Consider the following 14,517-nt stretch of genomic DNA (forward strand, 5'->3'; position numbering starts at 1 on the left):
CGCGGTGGTCTAGTGGTTGTGGTAATTGACTGCTGGCCTGAAGGTCACGGGATCGAATCCCGGCCTCGGCGGCCACATTTCCAAGAAGGCGAAATGCTATAGGCCCATGTACTTAGATTTATGTGCATGCCAAGAACAGCAGATAGCCGAAATTTCCGGAGCCCTGCACTACGGCGTCCCTCCGAATCACACCTTCCTTTTTGAACGTAAAACCCTAATTGCATCGACAGACATGCCTACTACACTGTGAAGTCGAACTGGAAGCATATAGCTCGACTTAACGTTGGCACTCTTGGAGCGTAGACGCCGGTTTCATCGAGAAGCGATGCGTGCCAGGGCGTGCTGACGTGCAGCAACGTTCCTTGGCGCATTTCTGCGGGATCGAGCGACGCAGAACTATGTGTCACATTTATAGTATTGCGTATGTAATATTATTTACTTCCTTATAAGAGTAGAAAGGCATCACTACACGATTGTAGTCACCATTAACCAGCCCAGCGGCCACTATAGCAGTTAGACAATCTCATATAACGCTAGCCAACGTTAGCCAACTCGAGCAAGCACTCGCCGCCACCAGCTGGCGGTTAAACGACTGTATTCAGTGCAAACAAGCATTAGCCGTCAGTTAGACGGCACCATTCGCATTACCAGACATTAGTCAGCACAGCTGGCCACCGCCAGCAAATATTTCCAAGTATTAGTGAAATGTAGCCAGTAGTTAGCCAACATTTGCCAGTACTGGTCAACAGTTTGCCAATACTTGGAACCATAAAGCAGCACTAGCCGGACGTTGGCCAATCAGTGTTGGTTTTATACAAGTAAGTGTGCCACTTGTCGTGGCATCTGCGTGACGCCATGCCAATTATGTATGGCTATTGAGATATCCCGGCTAAAAGAATAACCCTAATGACATCTTGTAACTGATGTCATTCCTATTGTCACGTCGCCGTGACGCTGAAGAATGCTCCCGGAGGACTCGAAAATACGGAAATATTTATTTCGGCGAACTTGTGCCCGCAATATGAAAGGTCACACTACAAGCAATTCAAGCTGCGCACTGATAGCGGCGAGAACAGCATTCGCCGTCGAGTAATCAAGCCATCGTTGGAACACGTCGTCGTTTGCACATCAGTCATCGAACCTTCCAACGTTATCGCTGGTGCACGCGTAAGCTCTCGGTTCAACTTAACTCGTCCTGCGCGCAGTCTCAACAGAATGATCTCAAACAGTCGCGGAGCTTCTCAAACATTCTGGCGCGGTCTGCGCCGAGCGTTGCTAACAGTTTTGCGGGCGAAACCTGAATGCATCACAATAAAACACGCGCGAAATAATATTTATGACGTCGTCATTAACATTACTGTCATTTAATGTCCGTCATTGCTGCACGTCTTTCATGCATGCAGACACACTGCTACATATATCACGTTAATCAAACGACAACGGCATCAGGGTGTATTTACCACGTAATTTGTGTTGTTCCTGTCATAATTCTTCTGACATGCATGCTGTAAGCATTCGTGTCGGGAGCTGTCATTCATACTTGTCATGCAGCCCATCATGTGATGCTGATCTCTGTATATAGCATGGTAATCAAGCTAGCGCGATGGCATCCCGATGGCACCTTCTTATGTATTTCATGACGTGCATTACATACGTGTCCTGCTATTCATGTCATGATTTACTACTCATGACTGTCCACTCATAAATGCATGTCATGTCATCCTTTGGTACATATAAAGCTAACACGTTCATGACCGCGCCTATTCCCATGTGTGCTAACGATGACTTCAAGTTCAAATTTTGGCTCTCTCTGAACGCTTCTGAACAGCTAACGCCATCCAAAGGGTAAAAGAGCATGTTTTTCTATCAGTTTCACTTGCCAGTTTTTTGTTTCTTTTTCCGCCGCGGGGCGATTTTTAAAGCTCGTGCGCAGCCGGGTAGGTGAGCGCTGGCTGTTCCAGACGTGGCGTCGACGGGCACCCGCGGCATGACGCTTGTCGGTGCTCCACGAGAATGGCGAATTTAAATGAATTCCAGGAAACCTGAGCAGGAATTTTGGGATGGTAGCAGTACAGACGTGGAAGACGACTTCGACTCGTCAGACTACTGTACGGACGGTGAAAGTACGTCACACCGCCACGTAACATCAGCAGCTATCCGCCAGTAAGTTTCGTCCTCTCATCGGGCCGTTTTATCGTTGCCGCGCGTTGATGTAAACGTATCCAGTGCGCCCTAGAGGCCACAGCTCTTATCTGCAAGGTGTCAACTTCGTTTGGGCGGGAGCATTGCACGCCGGCTGCAGAAACAGCGGAGTTCTCTCCGCGAAGAGGGCACGGAGTGGACCTCGGCCTAGCGCTCCAGAGTGCCGCGCGGCGCCTTTTTCGTGTTGTTTTCCACCGCAGAAGTCGTCAGAGAGATATGCAACCACGCATATAAGTATGCATGGATGCGTATTTTCGAAAAGCCACCGCAGAGTGACCCAACCTTTGTTTCCCCGCGTCGATAAATTGCTCCGCGCGTTGGCATGATAGGCACTAGTGCTTATACCTTGCATATTTGTAAAAAACCTTTGTACTTATAGAACTTACATTTGCACTATTATTCTATAAGGGCTTTGCCTTTAATTCAATTTTCAAGCATATATTTCGATCTTTTTACCTTTATCCTGTGCAGAGTAGCGTTGATGTTTCTACGAATTCTTTCTTTCAAAACGTAGATTTCGATTTTTTAACACGAAAGTGTATTATGCCGGGTTCCATCAAGTACATCCGTTACGGATATGACGTTGATACAATGGATGCCAACGGGTGAGAAAGAAAAAAAAAACAAGAAAGAGATCCGCCGCTGGGAATAGAACCCACGACCTTGCGGCCGCGGCGGTAAGCGCCCGACGCTCAACCGAGTAGGCTACCTTGGCATGTTGCTGGAAACTTCACGAACGCTCCTTATATCTTTCACAAACTCTCTCTCGCCCGGTGCTTTCTGCAGGCGGTGTAGGTAGGCGGGGCGGAGCGGGGCGGGGCGGGGCCGCCGTCTGTGAGAGGTGAAAAGATATAATGCGTCACGATCGACACTTACTAACGCGCCATATCAGAGGTCACGGTTAAAGCGCCTCGATACTAGCGAGGAACACTGGCCGCGCTGGCGTCGCCGAAGCACCCTAAGTTACGTTCTTTGCCCTTCACTTCGTGTTAGCACGCGCCGGCTCTTCGGAGTGGTGCAGCTCCACATGCGCCAACGGGATTTCTGCGCCGCCGACTGCTTCGAATGAGAGAGCACCGACTAACAAAACTGCTACAATACGCATTGCAGAAAGGACATGATTTCGACGGGCGAATGTCGGGCATTGGTGGAGCGAGAGAGAGGATAGCGGGACGCACGCGTTTGCGGCTCAAACTACGAACACCTGCCTTCCGTGTTGCTGAAGCACAGTGTGGTAGTGTATGCATGAGCAGAGGCGTCGGTCACCCATTACTAAAAAGCGCACGCCGTGCCGTTTCTCTCCTTAATTGACGACGCTTTGAAGAAGTGCATATCGTGTACCAGTGTTGATTATGAGCTTGTTGATGTCATCTTTACGCGGGATTCAAGATTCGCTGTGTCCAAATGTGCGTTCACAACTTCAGCTACCACAACGGTTTAATCATGATCATGGGCGTTGTCGTCGTGATGGAGACGTGCCACTAGGCGTCAACATGGGTGCATCCACGTCAAACGGGGCTATAGCCGCCATACACGAATAGATATTGTGCAAGCTCTTATATATCGCTATACAATAAGCAATACTTCTGTGAAGACACGTTTCCCTTTCGTGTTATACCGATTGCTATGACGGACGGATCAGCCACATTTTTTATGTTTATCCTGTGCAGAGTAGCGTTGATGTTTTTATTACTTTTTTTTTCTTTTTGATGCTTTTGTTCTGATAATTTTTGATGATATTGAAAATAAATCTGTTATTTGAAATTAGCATTGTTGTAAAGACCATCCTTCCTCTACCATTTTATAAACTACACTTGAGCATCAACCTATTTCTGTGGCAAGAAAAAAATATTTCCTGGGCTACCCAAAAACAACTGATTTTTCCGCGGTCACGAAAGTAAGCAGGAATGTGCTAATGTTCGAAAATTCCGAATAACGAATCGAATAGCGTTCGATTCAATTTGGTACCCGAATCGAATAGCGCATACTCGAACTACCAAATATTTTAATATGAAAGTGGTTAATGCCAGGGTCCACCAAGACCTCACTGACATCGTTTCCGCCACGGAAGTGACGTCGGTAAAATGTACTCGAACAGATGACAAAGAATAACCAGAACAACCTGTTGATCTGGATGACCTGGGATTTAACCCATGACCTTTCGCTCCGAAACGACAGGTGCGCATCGCTCTACCCACTATGCCCCTGAGACCCATGCACGAGGCTTTACATGCGGGCCTTATATCTTTCAATCTCGCACCTCCCCTTTCGCAGTGATCTTCGTTAGCGGGGCGGTGTCGCCGTCTAGAAGTGGTGAAGTACTGCATCATGACATTAACGAGTGCCGACATGGAGCGCTTCTGTATTTTCAGCGCAACAGAGGCTTTCAATGCATTATTGTAGGATAATTTACGGTTGGTGCAACGTGCCGTACACGATGATTAGGTTTGGTGACGATGCAGTGCGTGCTTTGCCTTTTGCGTCGTGTCAGCTTGACGACTCGTGGACAGAGTAGTGCGGCTTCAACATGCACCAACGACGTTTGCCCACCACTTAGTGCTTTGAGTGCGATAATACAGCCTAATAAAGCTGCTGAAATAAGCGGCACAGAAAGCAATGACGTCGACGGGCGAATGTCGCGCAGTGAGTGATTTTTTGCAACAATTATCGGAATGCCTTCCCTCGTTCACGGCTCAAGCTACAAGCTCTGCCTCTCGCGTTCCTGAAGAGCTGTGTGGTACATGCACAGGCGTAGGTTACCTTATTACTGAAGAGCACACGCCTGGCGTTTGCGCTGTCAGATGACGACGCTTTGAATCAGTGCATATCGAAAACCAGTGTTCATTAGGTGCTTGTTGATGCCATCTTTACGCGCGATTACCTTATGCTGTGTCCGGGTGTACGTTAACTGCTTCAGCTACCTCAAGGGTTAAGTCAAGATCATGGATGTTAGTCGTCGGGATGGAGATGTGCCACTAGGCGTCAACGTGGGTGCGTCCACGTCCAACGGTGCTATAGCTGTCAAACACCAATAGACGTTGTGCAACTCTCATACAACAATGTGCAATAGACAGTCTACTACTCCTGAGAAGACACGGTTCACTTTCGTGTTGTACCGATTCCTATGACGAAGGGGTCAACCGTGTTTTTCAGATAACCTTCGAATAATCAGCCTCCACGGAATGCACAAAAGTGAACAACACTTTGGAAGAACGAAGGATCATTTTTGTTAGTATAACATGTGCATTACCAAGACGCATTCAGCTCAAGTTTTTACAGGGCTATCGAACATTTACCCATCACCAGATGAAGAAATTTTTGCTCTAAACTCCAGTGTCGCCGAAGCGGATATGTTCTAAATCCACTATCATTATCATGAGACTCGTGATGTTCATTCAGGACATGTTATTTAAGTTTTAGAACTTAATTTTATTAAAAGCTGGTGACCAAGCACCACCTCAAATACTGAAGTAACTGCTGTATTCTACCTACAGCTAAAAATGCCCTGAATGCTCTAGTCGCTACTGTATACGAGCTTACCTCAGTTTACATAATTGTTGTATCTTTCGTTGGTTTAATGTGACGGTAACGTTACTTTCTAAAGTTTGTAAATATTTGTTTGAAATAAAAGGTTGTAGAATTCTAGGCCTGGCTTGAAAATGGTTGCCTGACTATAACAACTATTTGAATAGCATTCCATACGTATTCGTATTCTATTCGATATGATATCTATTCGATTTGTAGTCGATTCGGTCCTAAATTTCACTATTCGCGCACCCCTAAAATAAGTAAATCATCACGATGCGCACCTCCTAGATGAAGGCGGATAGATAGATAGATAGATAGATAGATAGATAGATAGATAGATAGATAGATAGATAGATAGATAGATAGATAGATAGATAGATAGATAGATAGATAGATAGATAGATAGATAGATAGATAGATAGATAGATAGATAGATAGATAGATAGATAGATAGATAGATAGATAGATAGATAGATAGATAGATAGATAGATAGATAGATAGATAGATAGATAGATAGATAGATAGATAGATAGATAGATAGATAGATAGATAGATAGATAGATAGATAGATAGATAGATGCTCAAATGGCCTTTGGTTCGACAAGAATAGTTCGAATTTGAAATAACGTGCCTTCTCTTAATGTCCCCGAAGCTCAGAACAAGTCGAAGTTAAGGCTTGAGGTTTCGTTTCACTGAAAGGCAGGCGTGGGAACACAAACTGAAAAGTAAAAGGGTCTCTCATAGCATTTCTCAGTTAGTGTATCTGTGGCCTGCCCTTCAGCAACCGGAATTCCTCATGCCTACAGACATTACAAAACGATTCACACCGGTACGGAATGGAAAATATCACTTACTCATGACCTTGCCGAAGGTTCCCATGCCTCCCATGCCACCCATGCCTCCCATTCCGTATCCCATTCCCATAGGGTCCATCATTCCGTATCCACCTTGCGGAAACATCAAAAAGACGTCTCGTCAACAGACATTTTACGAATGTTCGTAGCTCAAAAGCGTTGCTATAGCAATGATCATATATAATCACTTGTAGCAATGTTTCAGTTATCCTCTAGTGTAAGCTGGCATTTTCGTATTTGCAGAGAGCGTGTCATATAAAGTGCGCGACAACATACCATTGACGTTTAGTTATGATTTCGTGCGGGCAGCTGTTGTTTGTTCTTAAATAGCTGTTGAAGAGCCGAGGTGCACATTATATCACATTCAACTGTCTCATTGACAAATTAACAAACACAGTGTACGCATTTCTACAATTACCTCTCATGCTATAATGAGACATAAACACGTGTCTGACACAATTAACAAAGAATGCACCTGACAAAGGCAAACTGGAGGGAGCGTCCGTGGCTACGTCACCCAATAGAACACCGAAAAGTTATAAAAAATTGCGCAGTTTAGATTATGTTCATGGTTCAACAGTGCAAGAGGACACGGACAAAAGAGGATACCAGACAGCATCAGCGTTAGTGTAGGCGTAGGCAAGCATTGTAATTTAAACCCTTACGTACGGTTTATTTGGTTTCGATGTACGGAAGCCGCACTCATGCTAGAGAACCGCAGTACAACTTCTCCTGCCAGCTGGAGTTGCACGAGTCAAAGTTAACTTAAATATACTAGTGTTTTGAAAGTTTATAAAGCAGATCCCGAGCGTTCAAACCAACACTGTCCTCGTTTGACCCAATTCTCAAACACTGAGGCTCCTTTTCACCGAATAGCAGCCTACGCAACGCGTATTCTTGCGTGCGCTTGAGGCCATGTCACGCCGGATGCCCCAGTACAGACATCAGCATAGAGATATTTTAGCCGTTTGTAGTAGCGTTTCGGCAAGCCCCACCAGAACTAGGTTGAAAAGGGTCGGGCTCAACACACCATCTTATGGGACACCACGACTGGTGAAATGCTTATCGGTAGGTCCATCTTGTGTTAGGATAAACAGTGCATGATCTCTTTTTGAGGTAGCTTCTAAGCCATCGAAAGACGTGACCTCCAATATTAGCGAAGCGAGTTGGGCTAGTTGGTGCGTATTAACTGCGGACATATCTGCTAGCGCGAAAAACACGCAAAGGACGAGGTAAAAGACGGCAGAGAGGACGCAGCGCTAAACTTCAACTGTTCCAAGCTCTGCTGCCTTGAAAGCATCGAGAATGGTCTCATGGGTCGTGTGGCATTAGGTGCCTGTACGTCTGAGAGCGATGCCACCGAAAGCCGCTTTGTAGTTTTCTGCTGCTGAACGGAGGTCACCAGATCAGGGGAGTAGGCAGAATTTTTTTATTGGGAGGAGGGGCGGGCACCTCCTTGATCTGAAGTAGGGGCCGGGCAAGCACATGTGCTCGAGTGTCATTTTGTGCTCTGTATGCCACGGAAACAATTTTAGGGGGCATGGTCACGGGCCCAGTGTGCTACCCCCTGGCTACGCCACTGCACCAGGTCAATAACGCTATCCACTGAACAATATAAAATACAGAAGGCGGCAACCTTGACATCTGCATACCTTTGCCAGCAAGGTTTGACTATCTTTACAGAATAATGCGCAGCAGTGGCATTTACACGCAAGCCGACGTCCTTCGACCCAGTGTGCAGTGAAGGCCAAACAGTTGCCTATAAGAGCAGCCATAGGTTTATAGGTGTGATCGTGGACCATGATCTCACCTGGAAGACCGGTATCTCTTGCCTCAAAAAAGCTAATTTGTATTAGGAATATATTTGACTTCGTTACCGGAAAATCATGGGGCCCATCTGTGCCCTCCAAGCCGCAGTTACATACAGCCCTCTTTCTCGATTTTCTCCGATACAGTCTTCAGGCCCTGCCAAACACGAGCAAGACTAATATCCGTGCACTACAGAGCGTACAAGCCCTAACACTGATGACATTTCCTGGCCTCCCCAGATGCTTCCCAGATGCTCGTCGACAGCTGCCACCATCGTTATTGCGCAAGAACAGCCGGTCACGACTCATATCGTTGTTGAGAGGCTGAGAGCGCACATTCGGCACCTTCCACGGCTACCATCACATTTTTAGCGCATTAGCCAGCACGGAGGCCACGTCTTCATTCTGCGGTATTGTGACAAAACGTCATCACATACAAACATCTGGCTTCAAGCCTGCAGTGCGCCCGGCATCTGCGTTGTGGTGTCTCCGTCAACGTCATGTGTGTCTATCGGTTCGTGGAATTGGTAAGAAGGCACGCCTGACCCCACTAGCTCTGAAGCAGCTGTCATTGTGTCTATAAATGAAACCTACTGTGAGCGCATACACGTTTACTCCGATGGGTCCACTAATTCCAGCAGCTCTACCATGGCAATGGCTGTTCTATCTGGCGACATATCAATAACATTCAAGTTTTGCCGCACCGCGACGTCGACAGCAGAGGAATTCGCCGCGCTTCAAGGTTCGGTCAAGTACGTACTTCTGCGGCCACCTAATCAACGGGCCATCTCTTGCGACTCGAGGTCAGCCTTACAAACATTACAATTTATCTTACGGCATGAATACCACGAGCAGCTAGTACACGAAATAAGGCAAGACTACCACCAAGTGCTCGATAAAGAGTATGATATTATATTTCAGTGGCTGCCGAGGCATTGCGGAATTGCCGGCAATGACCGCGCTCATAAAGCTGCATGATCGGATCATCCAAAAGACCTGCAGATGCCCATACCGCTCTCTAGAACGGACGCAGCGCGACAACTGCAATCGCATGCTAGTTTTGTCACAGATTTACAAAGGAATACACAGGGTTTCTCCAACTCGCGCTTATATTCTATTGACCTTAATTTACGACTTCGTTTGCCATACAGACTATCCCGTCGAGATGCAACTTTGTTGTGTGTCATGTCGTTGGGTGTGGCATTTACAAATGCATACTTTCATCTCATTGGAATGGCCAACAGTGCGGCATGCAACCTATGCTGCTGTGAGGAGACGATTGATCACATTATATGCTACTGTCCATACTACCAGACTCAACGACCTGTTCTGGGAGTCAAACTCGATCATCTTGATGCAAGACCGCTATGCACAAGGCCATAAAAGCCCTACTGAGCTACTTGAAGGTGTGGAGACTTCATGTGCGTCTGTTAAATACCAGCGCGAATTCGTTTATTCTTCTTTTTCTTACCCTTGTTCTTTGTTCTCTACCCTATCTATTATTCCCCTGGTCCCTATACCCCACGTGTAGGGCAGCCAACCGAACCAAAGCTTGGTTAACCTCCATACCTTTGTCCATATTTTCTCTATCTCTCTCTCTCCGAACGCGTGTTGCAGATCAAGAATTTTGGCTCTCCATTTTGACTGACTCGAATTGGCTTCGGAAACAGGCCTGGCACAGCCATTTTTTAATGAACCACTGTTTACAAGTGTGCCTTACAGTTCGTAGTCATTACAATTGATTTTGTACGAATGGTACTGTTGTACTCACCCATGCCTCCCATTCCCATGGCGCCCATGCCTCCCATTCCTCCCATTCCTCCCATCATTGACATGTCATTCATTCCACCGCCTGTTAGGCAAGAACAAGGCACACTTTCATTAGCATGCTGCGTTTGCAAATACTTAAATAAATGAACTAAAGGTCTACCTTCTACACCGTATCTGTTCAGTTTATAGGTAACTATATTAGCTAGCGAAGGAACGTAGACCATAAGAATCATTAATAATAACTGGGGTTTTACGTCCCAAAACCACGATATGATTATGAGAGGCGCCGTAGTGGAGGGCTCCAAAAATTTCAAACATCTGGTGCGCTTTATTGCGTACTGACATCGCACAGCACACGGGCCTCTAGTATTTCGCCTCCATCGAAATGCGACCGCCACTGCCGGGATCGAACTCGTGACCTTCGGGTGCGCAGGCGAGCACCATAACCACTGCTCCACCGCGGCGGAGAAGTAATGGTCATGGAAACCATTGGTCAATGAGCAAAATGTCAATACCGAAACAAACTCTACCCTAATTTTCTAACATTAATTTTTTTGCCGACCCCAAACATTGCCTAGATTCGTTTCCGGCGAATGACAAATACTTGTGGCGTGGTATAGTCAGCTAATAATACTCACGAGGAAAGAATATATATATATATATATATATATATATATATATATATATATATATATATATCTTGTATGATGACGTCGGATACGAAAACATACAAAATGGCTGCTTGTGCATCACAAACTGAGTGAGGCGGCCGTATTTGACGCAAAAAAAATACAACTGAAAATTTTCGTGTCAGAGTAGCTTTGCGTGAGTGTGGCTGTACTTTGTGACGTTCTTGAAACGAGACCTTCTAGAAGATCAGAGGATGAGCTCACCATTCACAAAAAAAGGAATGGCATTCGAGGAGCTTTAGAAAGATATTGATAATGCCAGAATTAAGACTAAGGAAAGCTGGACATAGTCAAGAGAGAGAGATGGCAAGAACGAATGCCTCGCCTGCTGCCTCCACACTCACCGCCATGGTTACGAGTGGCGCTGGCTCTACCGACGGCAAGCTGCTTTTCATTCACTTTATTTCGTTTCCACTTATGTCCTAATTACTACACTATAGTTAGGAACTACAAATAATGTCCCCCTATGCCTTCCTTCATTGTCTTCACTGTCTTTTGGCTTCTTTAGGTTGTGTCTAAGAAAGGAACGAGCCCTAGATCCATTTTCTATTCTTTCTATCTTAGCTTGTCCTGTGATAATGTATGAGCTTGATTACAGAACTTTGTGGGAGCATCAAAGAAAAACAAAGCTTGATACTTTCAAGCGCTGGTGCTGGCGTACAAGCCTGAAATTCCATAAACTTCCAAACGAAACAATTTTATTGGACGTCAATGACAGAAAACTCCAATGTTTCTTTAAGAGAATAGTACTGAAACATAAAGTCGATAATTTTCATCATCTCGTGTCTCTACCCGATCAGTGGCACGTAAAATATTATCGCTCAAAGTAATATCTTAGACACGTGGTATCGTCAGTGTATGAAATAGTTCGGTGGTTTTCTTTTACACACAAAAAACGCTTCGGTGAGCTTAAAGAACCTGAATTAAATAGATCTCCCAAGTATTCCTATCATCATGGTGTCACCAGAAGTCGACCGCCATGGTACATAACAAAAACAACCGGCCGTTACCATCTAGCATCCCTGTTTTAATTCTCAACGCTTATTCGTGAATAATAGTGGTCTTACTTTACAGCATATAGCAATAAATAATTAATAAAAAATTTGGGCACTTTATACCAGAGTATCAGTATATTTAATAGATATTCTGTTTTTCCATGCGTATTTCCATACGTTTATTCCTGTCTTAGGGGCTGTGCTCGGTTTACTGCGTATCCCGAATGCGCTCGAAATGCATCATAACAATATTTCAGCATTACAAGATTCGTTGTGAACGAAAAGCATGGCAAAACATGCGTGAGTTGCCTGCCAGTGATATTAGCGGCCTTTAATGGAAAAACAAAAGATGAAATAAAAACCAATAAAATCAGGATGCATGTGTGCAAAATAAAGAAATACAACAAAAAACGTGTATTTTAGTAAACGAAAAGCTTTGTGACGTCAGAAATGATAGAGCCCTGATTTTAACTTGAAAGAAGCAGAATCACTCACCCACACCACCCATTGCTGGCGAAATTGCGCTTTCAGTTGCACCGCCTAGAGGTGTAATAAACCAACAAGTAAGCGAATGGTGAGATCAATAAATAAGTTTGTTGTTTAGGCACAATATAGAAGCTCATTAGTTTAAATAAGACTATCCTTGCCTTGTAAGCAATCAAGAAGCAGCTGACACAAGTCTTTCCACTGTGAACAAAAATTTAGGGCAAGTGGACGTATGTATGTACATTTAACTTTGCAGTGTTTTAGACCATACGCATTTTCAGGCGAGCAACATTCGGCATAAAGCCCCCTACCGACCTTACTGCGTTTTGGTATAACAACTATGTACATACAATGATTCGTGTCTGTACAGCGATGTACAGGGATGCACAGCGAAATGCACAGGGTGCCCCAGCTAACTTTAGACAGGAGTTCCCAATTATGTCGATGCACTCTATGACGACGCTGTCAAATGCATGTTGCTCACTATTTCGTGCTGCACTATTTCTGTGTTGGGCTTATTTGCTTCATTAGGCAAGTTTGACTGACTTCTAAAAACGAAAATGGGCAACAAATGCCAATCAGAAAGGTGTACATCTGTTTGCGAAACGTCCGATTAGACAGCTTCTAACTTTCTACCTACTAATTATTTGTGTTTTTCTGCTTACTAAGCGTGCCCACGAAATTCCGAAACATACCAATTGACATGCCTGCTATCGCGCCGTGATTGCAGTGCTCCCTAACGTTCCACGTACAGGCAATATGTGTCCTTCGTGGTGGTTTATGAGAGCGATACGCAGGGGCCGCGGCTTTCGCTCGTGCTGCCGCACGCATTAGATGCGTCATCGCACAGCCGCCGCTATCGTCGCTGCCCTGTCGCCTTCTAAGCGGCAGCCCACATTGTCAAATGCTATGGTCGTCTGCAGGCGGAACTTTAGGGAGGTAAAACCATTTGGCGCAACACAGAAGTTAGCGGAGAATGATGGAGAGGGTTTCATCGTGAAGTCGGCACAAATAGGTTGACGCGGGTGACAAAGACAATAGTGTCGTTTTGTTACAGTGCGACAAAGACGACAAAAAACCATGTCACACAAACAAGAGGGTGCAGCGCTTCGCGTGAGCGGCAAAAGGAATCGCTCGTTGGAAACCTGACTGACTTTCTTTGTATTTCATTTTAAAGCGACAGCGTTGAAGAGCTCGTTTCGCAGAAATTCCGGCTTCGGCTTTGGTGTCGGTGACGGCGTCGTTGGTTGTGAGAGAAAAATCATGATCTTGTCCGTGACCGAAAAATCGAGAAAGATGCAAACAAAATAAGTAACAAAAATCTTAGGTTTCGAGTGAGAATCGAACCCAGGCCGTCTGCGCGGCAAGTGGGTGTTCTACCACAGAACCGCGCTATTTTTTCCAACTGCTTCTGAAAAAAACGCTACATGAATGTCATGTAGTGGAAGGAGTCCTCTTATCGCATATAATATTGCGTGATAGAAGCGTAGGATCACGCCAGGAGTCAAAACATTTGAATTGCGCAACGAGTTGGTGTTTGAAAGGCCTACCCATTACAAAGCGCTGAAACATATTCAATCATCATCAGCAGCAAAAGCATCAACAAAGTGAACATCTGCGTAGGATCACGTGTTGCCTTAAGGACGCGATGTGGTCCCTTCGCTGATTCGCAAAAGGAATAATTATGGTGTAATGGGCACGTAACTGTATTTGCAGTAGGCATTCTAGGATACTTTGAAACAGCCAATGTTACACTCACAGTCGTTCGTTTCCTTACTGCATGGTTGAGGCATGCACCGAGAACCAATGCAGGCTAGCAGTTGAGAAGGCGATGCGCACGGGACCCGATCAAGCTATCGCGTTCTACTCTTGAAGGCGAAGCGCAACCGTCCTCCAAGTTTTTTGGAAGCATGTATGTCGCGATTAGGGTGCGCAGGTGCGAAAGTTTCGCCCTCTTTGTAAGAACACGTTTCTTCAAATAAAAATTTCTATTTCAATTTATATGCAGCGCTGTGTCTCGTCCTGTTAATGCCTGAAATTTTACCCGTCTTTGTTGCGCTGCAACAAAATGAATCCGTACCAACTAGTTCTGTTCACTGTACTCCTAAATAGTGTCACCTCTTTCTTATAAATGAAGAATAACAAGGAACATGACGGTAGAATGTTTCGCACAGGGACGCTAAT

The 14,517-nt window shown here is 45.3% G+C and overlaps 1 protein-coding gene across 5 annotated transcripts in view; it reads right to left on the reverse strand.

Annotated features, from left to right (window-relative positions):
- The window catches only part of LOC119374519 (spidroin-1), a 96,070-nt gene that overhangs the window by 47,606 nt on the left and 33,947 nt on the right, over positions 1–14,517 (reverse strand). For all 5 annotated transcript variants that reach the window (XR_007414372.1, XR_007414373.1, XM_049410884.1 and 2 more), the window contains exons 5-7: positions 12,343–12,387; positions 10,165–10,245; positions 6,586–6,678 (exon numbers count right to left, since the gene is read on the reverse strand). Coding sequence is in view for 3 of the 5 variants with exons in the window: in XM_049410884.1 (XP_049266841.1) it covers positions 6,586–6,678; positions 10,165–10,245; positions 12,343–12,387 (219 nt within the window). In the remaining 2 variants the exon portion in view is untranslated. The remainder of the gene's footprint in view (positions 1–6,585; positions 6,679–10,164; positions 10,246–12,342; positions 12,388–14,517) is intronic.

This window comes from Rhipicephalus sanguineus, chromosome 11 (assembly GCF_013339695.2).
Source record: "Rhipicephalus sanguineus isolate Rsan-2018 chromosome 11, BIME_Rsan_1.4, whole genome shotgun sequence".
Classification (NCBI taxonomy): Eukaryota; Metazoa; Arthropoda; class Arachnida; order Ixodida; family Ixodidae; genus Rhipicephalus; species Rhipicephalus sanguineus.